The following is a 17145-nucleotide window of genomic DNA, read 5'->3' on the forward strand; positions in this document are numbered from 1 at the left end:
TGATATCCCATTCAGTATCTTTTTCAACCTACAGTGCTTGAGAGAGACAAAAAGTGAATCCTAAATATACCAATGTATATTTTGCATCCAAAAAGAAGAGTGCCCACTTTAGACTTCTGCAGACCTGAAGAACAATTGTTGATTATAGGCATTTAATCTGTGTAGGTACACTGGAACTGGAGCAAGTTGGAATTTTGGCCTTTGTCCTTCCTCCTCCTCAGGCTTTTTTACATAAGTAGTGATGAACTGTGTCAATAGTTACTAGTCTGTTACCAGGATTTGTTAACAGCATTTTTGACTCAGAACTGCTTAAAGATTCCTTAACCTGTTAAAGAAACTTTTGGCTTATAAAACAGTACCGTGGGAGTAGGGTTTATTAATTTCAGTATACAATTGTTAAACTAGTGCTTTCAAAATCGCTTCTCAGAAGTTTTTTGGAATTTCAGTAATACTAAGTTAGCAGGTAGTTGGCTGAAAAACAAAACATTAAATTACTACTGGTTTTGCTATTTCTTTTCAAATTTTTGACTTCAAACATGTTTGTGATGAGAAAATAACAAGCTAATTCATTATATACTTATTAAGTGAAATTTTTCTTTCAGCTGCTGTAAATCATAGGTACAAAAAGGTTACCAATCAATCTTTACACAGGAGACCCAATTGGAAAGTGCTGCTAAAGTACAAGCAAAAGCTACTTAATTAATCTTCTTATATACAAGAGATATTAAAGTAAAATCTTTTGTCTACCATCAAATGAGCATTCTAGTGGTGATTTTGATATAGTCTATAAATTTTCATTACCTTGAAAATTACTTAGGTTAGGAAGTGGATGATTTCAGGAAAACATGGGCATTTGGAAGGAAATGTAGTGGTTTGGAATTGATTTTTAAATTGATCAGAGAATGAGCCTAAAAGTAGTCCTTTCAGCTTTCTATAACATGATCTTGAAATACTGTTCTGTAATTATATGTCATACATGTCCTGGTTTCAGCCAGGATAGAGCTGGTTTTCTTCACAGAAGCTAGTGTGAGACTGTGTTTTGGATTTGGGATGAGAAACTGTTGATAAGGTGCTGATGTTCTGGGTTGTTGCTGAGCAGTCAAGCACAGTCCAGCTTCTTGTGCTGGCCTGCTAGCAAGGAGGCTGGGGGTGCACGGGGAACTTGGAGGGGACACAGCCAGGACAGCTGACCCAGACTGGCCAAAGGGATATTCCCTACCATATGACGTCATGCCCAGTACATAAACTGGAGTTAGTGGGGGGGCGGAAATTGCTGCTCAGGGACGGGCTGTCGATCGCCAGGTGGTGAGCAATTGCTGTATTGGGCATCACTTGTTCTTGTACATTCCTTTGTTGGTATTATCATTGTTGTTTCCTTCTTTCTTTCTGTCTTATTAAACTGTGTTTATCTCAACCCACAAGGGTTTTTTTTCCCAATTCTCTCCCCCGTCCCACTGTGGGAGGGGGAGTGAGTGAGCGGCTGTGTGGTGCTTAGTTGCCGGCTGGGGCTAAACCACGACAATACATTAAGGTATTTTCAGTAGTAGAGAGTATTGTTGCTCTGGGGTACAGCATGATGATTTGGGACAAACACACAGAAGCGTATTTGGCAGGTACAAATTTCATTGTTTTCCTATTAAAAGACCACAAATGAAATTATGGAAACAGTGAAGATGGTGGGAATAATCCTAATGACTTTTAAGGCAATTTTAAACCATGCATCTCAAGTTGCTTGATTTGGTATTATTTCAAAATTTTGTCTACAAAGATAATTGTTCCCTGTTATTCCTGTGCTTAAGTTGTATGATCTGTATTTGATTGAAATGAGGATAACTATATGCCTTGTATGACTAGACTAGAATAAGTTTATCCAAGCAGTTTTATATTTAGGATTCACTTTGATTTTGCAACTGAATTTGTATTAAGTGTCTTGAATACCTTGGCTTGTGAATAGTATTCCCTGTTGAGATAATAAAGCTTTAAGTGTGTACTACATCATGAACTTTAATATGCCTTTCATACTCTATTATATGGTTGTCAATAAGTTCAGTATGGCACAGGGCTCCAAATGTTGCATTTTCATTTCTTAGTGTCTAAAAGAAATCAATAACTATGTACATAGAAGAACAGGAAGAAACTCTTCAACAGTTTTATCTAAGGATTTAATCTATCTTTTTGCAGCCCTCAAAAATTTCAATTACAGTGTACTGGATTCCTTAATTAGTTAACTATGGGTTATAGTTTAACAGGTAATATTGAACTGCATAATTCATTAAATCACATGTGCAAAGATAACTGCTTAGTTAAATTAGGATTTCCATATTAAATAACTTGCTTATAAATAATTTAAGCTTTTTTGTTGTCCTTCTACCCCACCCTTACCCCCCACCTCCACTGGGAAGCTGAAACATGAATCTTGGGGATGTATACAAAATTTCAAACAATATGCTTGCTGAATCAAGAATAGGCAGGGAGAGAGGTTAGGGCTGGGTGAATAAAGAGTATTTAATATATTTTTTTTACCGAATTAAATGAAATTTATTGAAATTATGCAAAATACTTTCATTTTATATTTCCTTTAATTTTCCTTCAGAAGTGTACTGAATTGTTAAAACAGATGATCCTGTAGGTGTTTAATTATCTTCATCCTGGCTTTATTTTCAAAATGAAAAAAAAATCTGAATACTTCTTGCAGACTTCTTACAGTGATTCCATCAGTATGCTATCTGAATTCTTTTTAACAAAACTAGTTGAAATTTTCTTTACATATGCATTTGTACTTCACGCAATACTCTGAATCTCTTGTATTCTTAGATATTCTAATTTTGTAATTCTAGTATTCATTTTTTGTCATCATTATGAAGTACAATAGTAACCAAAAAATATACTTGTTATTCAATAGAATCCAATATTATGAATATATGAGTATTTTCTACAGTGAAGTATTATAATTTGGCAGAAGTTGCATGGTATCTGCATGGTATATTGTATTTTATTGCAAGACAGAAGCCTCCTGTAAATTTGAGAAACTAGATATCTGTAGTTATGATATATAGGTAAGATATATAGATACAGATATCTATGTATATACATAGATAAGAGGAATTCTTGAAGACCAAACCAAAGGAAGGCTGCATAAGCTGCTTTTGTGGGAGAAGATATTCACTTGACATCACTGGATCTCTGAAATACCATGAGTCCTTAATAGAATTTTGGTTTTTTCTAAGGACTTGGCAAATGTAGAGGAGAAGGGCCATGTTAACGATTCAGTCATCAGGAAAAGCTACAATTCAGTGTTGGAATCAGCCACATCAAAATTCAAATTTCATTTTTTCCTAGTATTCACAAAAACACAGTTGTTACTGACCACTCTTCATGTGATGATTGTTGGTGTTGCTTTTTTATATAATCAGTCTCCTGATACTTGCCTTAAAACTTAGTACTGTTTTTTGTTGAAGAAGCAAGGCGGTGCAGTGTCAGCTGTACTATTCCAGCTTAATTTCTAATGCAAAATACTGAGATTATTACACACACACGACAATGAATGAGCTACAGACTCTACAAGGAGCAGCTAAGGAAAAGGCCACTCTGGATTTGAGTTTTGATGCTTGGTTTATAGTTTCTGACTTGTGCTATTTCAGTATTCTTTTAAACTGTGGGTTCATTTCCATAGAGGAAAGATTATTCCCTAGTAATGAATGAAATCTCAGCTTTCTGTAAGTATATTTCACTTCTGCATGAAATTTTCCTTGAGAACATGAATATTTAGCATGTAATTGGTAATATGCTCATGAAATAATTGAGTAGCAAACAAAATCAGAATCACAAAAACTACAGCTGTGTTAAATTATACTTAGTGTTCTATACAAGCAGAAAGAATGAACTGTGTTTATTTTCCAAACAATAAAATTTCTAGTTTAGTTTTCAGTGTAATTTTTTTTTACAAAGTAAATTAAGTTTCATACTTTGGATAAATTATGTTTTGCAATTCTGATGGTACTAAGCTAATTTACCAAGGTGAAAAACTGAGTTAAGTACATAGAAATCAATTTTATACTGGTATTAAATTATTTTTTTCCTTTGGTTACTGGCTAGCAGAATATGCTGGAAACCATATGGTATATTGTGCTACCATGGTTGCCCCAGAGTCATGGTAAAATGAACAAGCTATGTTTGTCTTGATTAATATAATGAAAAGAGGGAAAAAGAGAAGGAGAGGGAAGAAGGAGAGTAAGATTAATGTACAACAGAAATGTCAGATGTACAGATGTACATCTGACAGATGTATCTATGGATAAGTGATCCTGGAACTTCTGGTACCATTGCATCACAAATGTGAAAGTGTTAAGCCATGAAGCTTTAAAGAGTAAAGGAGATATATTAGTTCAATGGTTTGTCTTTAAATTATTTCCTTCCATGTCTGTATTTTGCAGGTTTATATTAGAATAAAGGATGATGAATGGAATGTTTATCGAAGATATGCAGAATTCAGAAGCTTGCATCATAAATTACAAAATAAATACCAGCAAGTGAGAACTTTTAACTTTCCACCAAAAAAGGCCATTGGAAACAAGGTACTTAAAAGAACTCATAATATCAGTAAGAGTTGAGGAGAAAACTTTTTCTATCCATACACACAAAAAAAGAGGCAACTATCATAAATATTTTTTACACCTGCTAGACAGTACCTGCTATTTTTATACAGACTTTGCCCTCATCAGCTGCAGATTTGCTGATAATGTAGTTAATGCATTGATTTTCCCACTCACTGAAAATAAAACTTTTTATTAAATGAAATATTTATGACATAAACAGTAGACAAATGCACAGAACCCCAAAAACTGTACTGGACAGCTGTATACATAAAATGTAATCTCTACTCCATTCTTTTCAATAAATGCCAGCAATTAACACTGGCCAGTAATTCATTAAGTAGTTCTGTAAATTTAAAAAAGTATCAGTCTAAATTCCTTAAATTTTCTGTGCTGTTCACCAATTGTTGTAAATTTTGAACCAGCTTTTTGGAGGCGTTTAGGTGCTTAATTCCCATAATCTGTGTCTTTGTGTCTTAGCGCTCCCATTTTAAAATGGGTATTTCTGTGTTTTACTATCATATAGGGATTTTTAAAAAAATACAGTAAGTAATGTAGTGTGTGTGTAACAAATATGTAGTATCATGTAGTTTAATCCTTAATCACCAAACTTTAAAATGTTCAAGAGTTTAAATTCATATTGCAATATACATCACAAATCCAGTAAGGATTGAGAAGTAATCAAAGTAATTTTTCTTTACAGTGTAAGAATGACCTGAAAAATTTATTTAACTATCACAAGTAAAATATTTGAGAATTAAATCATACTTGTGACTAAAAACATCTAAGCACTGGGTGCTTAAATGAGCATTCCTAATGTTAATCAATCTTGTTAGCTTTTATATGGGGATTTTCTCCTTTGTGTTTTGTTTTTTTTTTTTTTTTGCCTTAGTATCACTGAGTTCTTGTATCAAATATCTAAAAAGTACCAACCACAGAGATCAGTGTAGTCTTCAATAGAAAGCTGACATAATGACTGAAATACTTCTAGATCTTCCTGAGATTTTATTTGGCCTAATACCACATTAATACATGTGTCACTACAATACCAGAATCATGCTAATTATATCTGTTGCAACTTTGTCTATGATGTCTATTTTGTCTATGAAAAATCATAATTGGTAGTTGGCATGAAGTAATCTTTTTTTTTTTTAATTTTATAATATTTATAAATTCCTTAACCACATTTGGATGTCAGTGAGTGTGGATTGTGAATGTTTAAAGATAGTAACTCTGATCTAACTTCAAATGATTTCCCAAGTGTTCCTTAAAAATGAGTAGGTAAGCTTGGCACATTTGATATGAAATCAGTAGTAACGCACATAGTCTGGAATAAATGGTGGTGATACAAATATATATGGAATTTATCAATAAAATCTGTAGGTCTGTTTGCTTGGCATAAAGTCCAGAGTTAATGTAGTTGTTCATTGCCTACAAACCTAGTAAATGAAAGTACTTACGATAGCTTTTCTGCTTTTTTTTCATATCTTAGAGACCATGCATTTTTTCATTTCATTTTTAGTGGATAGTTTTGTAATAGGTACAATGTGTTTTCTTTGTTACATAACTAATTCTCCTTTTTTAAGTGATGGGGTATAAGCCACTTCAATAAATTACAAAAGCCTTCTTTTAAGCTTTTTTTGATAGTCTTTCATCCTTAATTACTTTAAATACTAATTGAATTGCAACTTCAGTTGCACAATTGATGCATACAAAATTATCAGTTGAGTGACTCCTTAAAAAATTTGCATTGCTTATTCTTTCAGTGTTTTAGCTTTGGGACAAAATTCTACCTTAATCATACATAAACCCACAATCACTTTCTATCATATCACATCTCGGAAAAAGTATCTTTTCTTTACAGTGAGAAATAGATGCCATCTATTGCACTCCTGAAAGACTTTTATGATGAAAAATAGGCCAGTTGTATAATTGGAATTGAGTAGTGATTATACTTCTGCCTACCTGCTGTAGATAGATTGTAAGTCGCAAAGTGACGCTTTCACATCAGCTTTGCAAGAGCTTACCTCAGTTTTTCACACAAGAGCTTATTTCCACAGCACATTGTGTAGGCAAATTTTTGTCCTTTTAGTGGTGCTATTTTCTGTACCATGTCATAGTGCATGATTTTGTGCAGTATGGTGGGTCATGCTTCAGGAACAATTACCCTATAGATCAGCAGAAGTAGTAGCCCCTTGGAACACATTGCACTGTGTGACTGACTGAGATGGGTTAATGGCCTTGAGATGGCCCTCCTTTTCATGACAAAGCAAGTTGAAGTAATTGGAGGGTTTAAAAATTAATGTAGTGTAAGTGTAAAAGTGTAAAATTAATGAATTTAAGTGTAAAATTAATGAATTCATGTGGGAATGTCTGTCTTGGAATTCTGTAGAACTTTCACTTTAGGACGAGGTATTTGTGCAGCATGTTACACATGCAAATGTGTTGTAATAAGCATTAGAAGAGATATTGTCAATGCTACTTTTTTCAATACTGCTTTTTCAACTTTAGTGGCTATCAAAGCATGTTCCCTTTTAGCTATGCTGTTAGATTTCAATAGAATTTTTTTCTCTCTGATATCAGTCGTATTGTTTTTAATAGAATTACAACTGTTTTACCATCTCTAATCGACACAATCTTAAATCAGTGCCTAAAGAGCAGTTTCAGTAACTAAGTTCTGCTACCAAAGTATCTCTTCCGTTTATGTCAATTTGCATTTTCATATCCTTTGCAAATCCTCAGTGGCATTAGATGCCCAAATAACATATTGGTAAAACACAGTTCTCCATCTGTAAATGGCTAAAAATGACTATATTACAGCTTTTGGAAAATGGTGTTGTGTGCTTTCATATCCTTCAGGTCTGTACCTGAGTTATGTTATTCATTGCGTATCTTCAATATACTATGTTTGGTACTGAGAGGCTGATGAATGTGATGTGCTTATTCTAAATGTTAGTGGCATTGAAAGAGGGTTTTGCTCTAATTGATACCTCCCTTGATACCAGCGCTAAATTTGGTGTTAAATGTCTCAGATTGTGGGAACCTCCAAGACCACAAGAGGACACCATATTTTACAGAATGACCTAGAACCACTACTGCAGAGTCACAAAATACTATCCAGTATTTTGCTGTGCAAAATACTGTAGCTCTGAGGATGGAACTTGACTCGAAGAGAGTAATGTAGAAAAAACTATGGAGAAACTATTAATTTTCAAGCATAATTTTCCTGGTTACTGCAATAGAAATCAGGGAGATCAGGTTCAAATGCAAAGGTGTAGAGTTTGACACAGGGAAAATGCAAAAAGAAAGCAGAATTTCAGCTGAATGAGTATTTTTAAAAGTGTGAAAATCAAGTATTTATTATTGCATATATATTGTCATTAAGTAGCAGTGAAATCTGAAAATAACTATTTTAAAATGCTAGATTAAGAATCTAATATATTAATTCTAATTACTATCTTTTTATTGTATTTTTGCCTTTCACTTTTTTTGCCTTAAATTGGGACAGTTTATCTTAACAGTTCATGTTCATGAATTAAACTGTATTTTTAACACTTTGAACCATTTGTTTTTGTAATTTTACAACATGTAAAATTGTATGTATCAGCCTGGTTTGTGGTTTGTTAAGTATTTTATATGTACGTGTATATACAAAGACTTGTAATTTCAAACTATGATTTCCTTGCATGAAATAGATTTTTGCCTTTTAGCTAGCCTTCAGGTACTTTGTATCTTTCGAATTCATACTTCCATTATCACAGTTTAAGTCTTTGTGACTACTGCCTTCCTGTCAGGTTTCTAACGTCCAAAGGATTGGTTTGGTTCAGTGAGTTAGGTGAAGGTCATGAAGGGAAGCTTCATAGATACAAAGATAGACTAGATAAAAGGAATAAGGAAGAAATTTTTCACAGTGTTGGGGGTGAAACACTGGCACAGGTTGCCCAGAGAGGTGGTAGATGCCCCATCCCTGGAAACATTCAAGGTCAGGTTGGACGGGGCTCTGAGCAACCTGCTCAAGTTGAAGATGTCCCTGCTCATTGCAGGAGGGTTGGAATAGATGACCTTTAAAAAAATGTCCCTTCCAACTCAAACTATTCTATGATTCTATGAAATACAGCTTAATTTTTTTCATTTAAGATGAGACCTTACATTTAGACCTTACAGTAGTGTCTCACTTCTTGAAATGTTGCTTTCAGGCTAATGGTTAAGTAATAATACTTGAATATTTACTAGACCTATTATTCTAAATTTTTTAATATTGCAATGTCATTAAAATCTCAGTTGCTACTTCTGCATTGGGCAGGTTATAAACTTATCCACATAAAGAATGGATTTTAGTAACCAAGTAAATATCTAATTAAGTGTCCTCTAGCAAGGGTATTGTCCCAATAGAGGACATATCAAATTAGAAATGGTTCTTTGTTTCCACTGAAGATGTGAATTCAGTGATTGTCTAAGTGTGTAGAAATTGGATAAGGTACCTTTCCACTGCCTGCTGACTTGACTGCATGATATTTTTTGCTTTCCTTTAAAACACTGGATACTCCATATGGAAAGAATACACAGCACTTTTTTGAGATTAGAAGAGAGTGACTTTGCCATGACTCCTTAACTGCATAGGAGGAACAATACAGCAATCTAAAATAAGTTTTCTGTCTAGGAGAAAATGTTGAGAGCAACATCATTCATTATTTTTAGCCCATGCAACTGAAATCTGTTAACTGTTTCTTTAGCCATAGCTTATTTCATGCCCAAGTGTTAGTTCAATAAAGTGAATGTGTCCCTCTCACCTATCAGTGACTAAGCTAAATAGTAGATTATTTGGGTATGTGGTTATTTTAAAAGTTTGTAAATATTATGTGTGTGTTTCTTAAAAGATTTCTATTTGTATGTACATGTATACACATATGACAACATCAAAGACAACATTTAGGATATATGTGAAGTTGGCTTCTGTAATGGAAGAGGATCTCTGCTTCCCCTCTTTCACTTGCTGTGGCATGAAGTGATCATACATCTGCAAGTATCTAAGATCCAGTTCTGGTGTTTAAGATTTCTTGTTAACTTTTGTGAAAGCATTTTTCTGTGGGAAAGAGGGTGGTCCTGCTACTGGGTTGAGCTGGGGAGAGAGATGAATGATTTGATGAGATAGCAGTTTGGGAGCCCACTTATTTTGCTAGTATTTTTCAGAGAGCATGATGCAACATAATTTTCTTTTAATGTTACTGACATATTCAATAGAGCTATTTCTGCCGCCTCAAGAAAAGATCTGTGTGTTTGCCATCATCAGCCACATTTACAACACAGAATATGAGTTCAAAATTCAGTGTTTATTGTACTATGCTCACTACATTATGCAGTATATTACATAGTTTGTATACATACATTAACAGAGTATGTATTTTCCTACCATGATCCAGTGAAACTGGGAAATACTGTTGACTCACAGATGAGCATTCAGGCCTGACAGAAACAAGGAATGAAACTTCCTGCATCTTTCAGATCTGGAAAAGCGCCTGCATTCATACTTTTTTGAACTTCACTCCTATTCCAATAAATATCCTAGACCATCACATCAGTAAAAGCACTACCAGTAATTCTAGACTGACGTGGAAAATCATGTTCATGGTTTAAAGGAATTAATTCACAAATTGCATGCATATGTCCAGTCTATATTTTATCGCCATGATAGCAAATGTGCTTGTAATATTTAATGTACTGGCAGTGTTTGAAATAGATATTTTAAAACAGAAAGTGTAACAATTCCTGTTTAACTGTTACATAGACAATAACAGAAGGAATAGGGAATGCTTGAAAGAGGATGATTCAGAAAGAATCTTAGTGAAGGAAGTAATTTCATTTTAGGCTTGGGTGTTCTTGTGTCCTGATTCAGTAAAGCGCTTTAGGACATCCTAAAATTTAAGTATGTGTTTGACTTGGATTGAAATCAGAAGTACAGATATATATGCTTTTGTACTTTATAGGGTCTAGTAGCTCATAGAAACTGTCCTTCATCTGATTAGTCTGTCAAAGTCATACTGTCACAGTGAGCTGTGACTTAAAGAAGAAAGCAAAACTTCTAGCTAATGCCTTTGGGGCAGTGGGCTAAGTAATATTTCTTATTACTAAGCTTTGATATCCAATGTCTTCAAGTAGAATTAATAGAAAATTATGACTCTCTGATGTTTCAGAATTGGAATATATTTATTAAAGGAGAAAAGCTTTGAAAATATAAATCCCTAAGTTATGTATTAAAAATTTGAAGTTAAGGATTGCTTTCATTAATGCTTACTTAGTATGATTTTTGGATGATGTAATATAGATGCTTAAATTCTATATTTTTCTTCATTTTCAAAGTGAGTAGATTTTAATTTTCAACCTTCTTAGTGCATTTAACTAGGATATTGAGTTATTTTTCTCATACTATTTTGCCTTGTGGGTTTTAGGAAAAACTGTGCCTAATATAAATTTGACAGACATGTTTCTGCTCCAGTATGGTTAAAAAGAAGAGAAAGGGATGCATTTGTATTGTGTTCAAATGGGGAAAGAAACTCAAATTCAAAGTATATGTATAGCCATATGTGTTAATTCTATAACACTATTTTTAATGGCATTCAAAAGCCATAAAAGAGACTTTGTTCTCCAAGTTCACCATGTTATTTCATAACTGGAAAGTTTAATTTTCAAAAGTAGTATGATCTTTAAATAGCCATTAAGATTAAATTAATACTATCTAGTTTTCAAATAGGTAACTTAATTGAAGTAGCATACAGATAGAGATAAAAATAATTTCACACTTGGCATAATTATTAAGATTTCTAGTCACAGCACAGCTCTTTTCTGGCACTGTCACCTGCACACTAAACGGGACTACAGAATGTTTCAGATTTTGAATCCAGATCCTCTAGGTTTTCTACTGGAAAAGACTGCAGTTGATGTTTTATGTATACACACTTAGAAAAGAGCATTCAGTTCTTCATTTCCATTTTTTGTCATATCACTATCTAAGAGAAGAGAAATAAGTCAGTAGGAAATGGTTGGCTTTTATATGACAAATATTTTATAGCAAACACTTCATCTTCAAGTTCTGTCGTATGAAATGTCTGGGTTACCTGAAGCTCAGCATAAAGCTAGCTCATTGCAGAGTAGTATATTTCATTTTCGGTGAATTAATTTAAAAAGTTAAATGCCAACTCGTACTTTGCCATCTCTTTCAGAATGTCTCACTGAATTAATGTGTTCATTTGGTGCTCAAGTGTAACATTTAATGAAAATAGTGAATTGAGTCTTTTTATTTTCAAGTTACAAAAATTTGCTGTTAATTGCTGTTGAAGTTTAGGAAGAAGGAACACAGACTGTTTAGGGTCTACAAAACAAAATTTTGCCTGTCAAGAGGTGTTTTTATTATTGCTGTCTTGTAATCCTATAGCTAAGAGAAGCAACTTACTCTAACAAATTATTAAAGACAGAGCCCATAGAAAGAGTTCAGATGGTGTTGCTTTACATCATGGCATTATGAGGGGAAAAAAGAAAGTAATGTAGTTTACATGCTGCTTGGACAACTGCTAGATAAAAGTATTGCAATTTTATAATAACTCATACATCATTTATGTATCCTAGTAGCCTCCTGGTATCAAATGAAAATATAAAATAATTTTCTAAATTTATTTCTTACTGTGATAGTGATGCAGGGGCAGTTGATTACAGAAATAAAACTAAAACCTCCTTTCTCTGAATTTGAAATTTTACCCACATTTTTCTGTCTTTCTGTACCTATCAATATGCTTGATTTTACACTGCCTCTGCAATGTATTATTTCATAAATATCAGCAAATTCTAATCTTACTTGCTGTACAGCTTTTTGAATGATTGCTAGCACTAAACATATCCAGTGTAAATTTTTTTTAAAAGTGGAGAAAACTAAATATTGAATACTTGAGATTGTGTGAAATGCTGGAGATACTTCCTGCATGAAAGATCTGTTTTTCCTTATTGTACCATAGAAAATACCTTCTCATGTAGGCACTGTAAATAACAGGCAGTTTATATCACTACTCCTCATTCAATTTTTGTTTTTGAAAACAGAATTATCCTATCAGAATTTATCTAAAGAAAATTTCTATTAAAGGAGCTTCTAGTCTTTTGGGTGGGAGTAAAGTTCAAAAAACATCTTGTATCCCAGTACTGTTTGGCATTTGGGATGGTAAACTACTGTATGAATGAATTTTTCTGATTTTTTTTTTTTTTTAAATCATACTTTTACTTGCTAGAGTTAAAACATTTCAGATAAATGTATTTGGATACTGTTATCCCACAGGTGTAGACAGTAGCCAGAAGCTGGCAGCCTTCTTGCAGATCTCATTTAGATGTCTTAGATGTTGCTGGTTATCAGCAGACTAAGCAAGACTGCTGTAATCTTAGCCAGATTTATCAGGGGAGAGGTTAGCTGAGAGTGGTATCTGGGCCGTTGTGTGGCTCCCTGTAGCCATCCTCTTGGCCGTTCTATGGCAGTCTGTAACCATCCATATTCTCTTAGTATCCCCTCTCCTGACTTGCTGGAACCATCCAACAAGAGAAGTGGCCTAAATTCTGCTTGAAGGTTTTTAATGGGAAGGGAAAGTGTTTACTGAAATGTGGTAGAGAAAGAATTGCTGCTGAACTTTGTGGGGAATTTTGAAAGCAATTTCTTTCACTTGCTGAGAGGGTAGAAGAGAAATTGTAGTTCTTCATTAACCTGTTTGTGGGTTTGGCTCTTTGCTGTGCTTTTTAATTTTTAAAATTAATTTATTTTATTTTTAAGGGAAGGCATCACTTTAAGCTTGTATATATAAGCTTTTACACTGTAAGCACTGCATGTACCATGTTTCTGCAGGGTTTTGGTGCTGTTTTTTTGTTGCTGTTTTAAATTTAGAGTGTGTCTTTATTGGTCTTCAGGGCATTTTCAAACCTGATAAAAGAAAGAAATTAATAAAGAAAACTGCAGTGTTGGGGGGAAGCACTGAACTGAGACACATTTTAACTAATATTGTTGATAGTTATTACTGTAATATAAGCTAGTGAAAAAATGGATCTCAATTTCTTGAGCTGTTGTCGTAGTTTCCAAAATCTCCCAAATAAAAATAGAGTAGACTGATAATACTTGGTCTGAGGAGAAAACAGAAATAGAATTTCCCCATTCAATAGCTGAGCAAAAGATAAGCCTTAGAGGCTTGCTATAGGCTGAAGTTTTCTATTGATACTTTTTAATGAACAGTTGATTCCTGACCAGTTGACAAATTGACACATGGTTGGCTTTTACGTTTTTAAATAACAAAATAGTTAGATGACACTGGATTTTGTTAGCATAACATTACCAATTGAGTTCTTTTTCTAACAGAGGCGTTAAACACAACACTAAAAAGAGATCAGTGTTATTTTTTGTTCTTTCTGTTGATGTATTTATTAATTTTTAACACTTTTTCTGAAAAAGAGTTTTGAGAAAGTTTAGCCTTTTGGATGGATGATATTGCTAGCTTGAAAATGCCAGATATCTTAAGAAACGTACTTGGTTCCAGAATGCTGTAAATGCCTGAGCCAGTTTAGAGAGGTACAAGACATAGATTGACTGAGATTTATTACATGGGGGAATAATTTGTCAAAATGGGATTCTCTGTGGTTTTGATAGGGCCTGAGCACGACACGCTTTTATGTATCTGTTAACATGCTTGTGCTCTGGACTTGCTTAGAAGATGCTGTACAGAAACATTGTATTCTAAGAAAGCACGGACAAAACCTTAGTATGATGGTAAACCTTAGGAGCTATAATGCTGTGATGCATAAGCTACCCTCTTACTCAAAATAAAAGGTAAGGCTTTTTAAAAAAATTAACATTTGAATAAAAACCATGTTTGTGAGGCATAGACTGAGCTTGCAGCTCTTCTGGTGACCTGAGAAAGCTGGCATAGCTTCCGAGCAAGTATTCCCTTGCTGGACAGGTAGGCTGTGCTGAGCAGCTCTGCATAGTACTGCAGGAGATGCCTCAAGTCTCAAAAAATTATGAATGCTAATGAAAATGTTGTAGTTTTCCACATGAATCTGTGCTAGACAGAGGGCATTGACAGGACTACAGCTCACCCTTAGCACGTCTGCTACTAGATAGTTTGCAGCAATGCCTTTTCAAATGAGTTTATCTAAAAGCATTACTTACTTTCTGGTATCATTGAAATGAACCCATAGTTGGAAATGCATCAGCTATCTTAGTAGAGGAACACAGAGTAATAATTACAATTATATAGTAAATCTCTGTTTAAAGAAAGATAAATTTCTTTTCAAAACTGACAGTATTCAAGTCGTGTTATTGTGACCTTTGCAAAGGTGTCAATTAGCCTCTAAAAATTAATACTTGTTATCTAACTATTTTTTAATCACAAAACAGCGAGAATGACTCAGCAATTGAATGTTTAATTAGCTCTCATTTCAGCTTCTCGTTACCAGCTTCATTTTGAGGTTAATGATTTGGTATCTTGTAAATAGACAAAAACTAATATGATAATTTTGCTAAGACTGGTTGACCAAGATGGTGAAAAATATTTCTGCATCTGCAGGATCATCTTTGAATAGCACTATTGTCAGCTTTCCTTAGGATGGGATGCATTGTGTGGTATCATTAAAGTCCTAAAGCTGTATTTACTTTAATTTAGTTGTATTGAGTGCTGAGCTGTTTTGTTGTTTGGTTTGGGTTTTTTTCCCTGGCACTAACAAATGATAAATAATGGTTAGAATATCAGAAGCAGTGTATTTTATGTTGGCTGCAACAGCACCAAACCGAGAATATAAAAGTCTTTTATCTGTCCCTAAGTCATGGCAGGTAACCATGGCAATCATAGCATTTCCAGCATCTCATGGAAAATACTTAAAACACATTAAATGAGCTGTCCCATTAATAATGAAGAATGTCAGTGTTTTGCCATCTGTTACATACTAACAGTGTATATGAAAGACCAGCAGTTGTGTGAAATAATTTAAACTGCAATTTGGTATGAACTTGGCTTGTAATGAAAAACTGCAAAACAGTGTAACATCAAATACGGTATGTCAGACTCTGCTTTTTGGTTTTATAGTTTAACATCATCTTCTATTATCTATTAAGAATCTATACGATTTCCATTTTGTATTCTCATTTTTAGAGGTTTGTAATTTGATACTAGCATTTCACTGTGGGCAGAAGCTTGGCAAATTCCCAGTCAAAAAGAATTTAATAAAATATTTTGGGAGATATTAATTTCAGATTAAAAATATTTTCACAGATGTGTTTTGATGCTTCTGCAATCTGAGGCAATTTTGCTTGTTAACTGAAATTTTATGGATTCTTAATCAAAAGTATGTGCTCTTGAACTGTGGGCTGGGAAATAACTTTGGCAGTAGTTTGTGCAGAAACAGTAGTAGCTTTATTTTTCAGAACATATGCCTACAAGCAGAAGTACAATTTCTGTACAATACAAGTTTACTCTGCATAAATTGGTGGTAAATGTGGGCAAGATACCCTACAGATGTATATCAGAATCTATCCATATTTTTAATGTAACTGAGTCCCTCTCTCTATAGTACCCTTTCTTTTAACAGGGAAAGGGAGATCCTTAATCAATTAGGAAGGACAGTGGATTATGGTTATAGGCAACGTATCCCTGCATGTACTAGTTCCTTTTCTATGCACAGTATGCTTTCATGGATTGTTAATCAGGTGGTGCTGAATATGTGAGGCTTTCTCTTCGGTCAGATTGGAGCTGCTTTTCAAGTAAGGTAATTTCAGCATTGTTATAAAGAGCAGTAGTAGCTGTCTGTAAATAATCCCTCACACTGAGGATATATGGCTCCAAAGAGTTTATCTTGTGAATTGAAAAGAAATCTCACATCTTGAAAGCACAGCTCCTGCCTTCTTTGAATACTCTATAGTGCCATGGGATCACGGGTTAGGCTTATCATGAATACAGTAGATGTTTTACAAGTAATAGTTAAGAGCTAAATTTCTTCAAGTTTGGTGGAATCATTCAGCCTACCACTGGACCCAATTAGAAGAACTGAAAGGGGCGGTTAGCCTTGCCTTTTGGTTTTAAAGTTAGTAAGATTGTAGACAACTGTTCGAACACCTTAATGGAATGATTTGTAGAAACAGCATCTAGGGCCTGCCTCAGGAAAATTCTTAAAAACATGTGCTCCCAAACTGGTTATGAAGGATCTAGCATGTTCTATGTAAAAATGAAGAAAAACTTAATATAGAACAGTCTGTTTTTTTTCTGTAATAATTTCAAATTATATATAGTTTGCATCCTATAAACAGTTACAGCTCTTGAAAGTATAGGAACCAAATATGTATAATTCTGGTTTTAGTGCCATTTTTGGTATGTGCGTCTGCAAAAAAAGCCATCAGTTGCCACAATTATTAAAAATTTATTTTTACAGCTGGATTTGAAAGAACTTACTGGTTTTTGTCTAGAGCTCTTGCTGGTGCTGTTTTTTTAAAAAAAGCAATATATGTAATAAAGGCGGGTAAAATTCATAAAGCATTCCTTGCAAA

At 33.9% G+C, this 17145-nt stretch overlaps 1 protein-coding gene across 1 annotated transcript in view; it reads left to right on the top strand.

Annotated features, from left to right (window-relative positions):
* The window catches only part of LOC104619617 (sorting nexin-29-like), a gene marked incomplete at both ends in the record, with an annotated part of 57016 nt that overhangs the window by 35500 nt on the left and 4371 nt on the right, over positions 1–17145 (top strand). Inside the window, one exon of the mRNA XM_010285556.1 lies at positions 4434–4574. Within this exon, the coding sequence (XP_010283858.1) occupies positions 4434–4574 (141 nt within the window). The remainder of the gene's footprint in view (positions 1–4433; positions 4575–17145) is intronic.

This window comes from Phaethon lepturus, unplaced genomic scaffold (assembly GCF_000687285.1).
Source record: "Phaethon lepturus isolate BGI_N335 unplaced genomic scaffold, ASM68728v1 scaffold28024, whole genome shotgun sequence".
Taxonomy (NCBI): Eukaryota; Metazoa; Chordata; class Aves; order Phaethontiformes; family Phaethontidae; genus Phaethon; species Phaethon lepturus.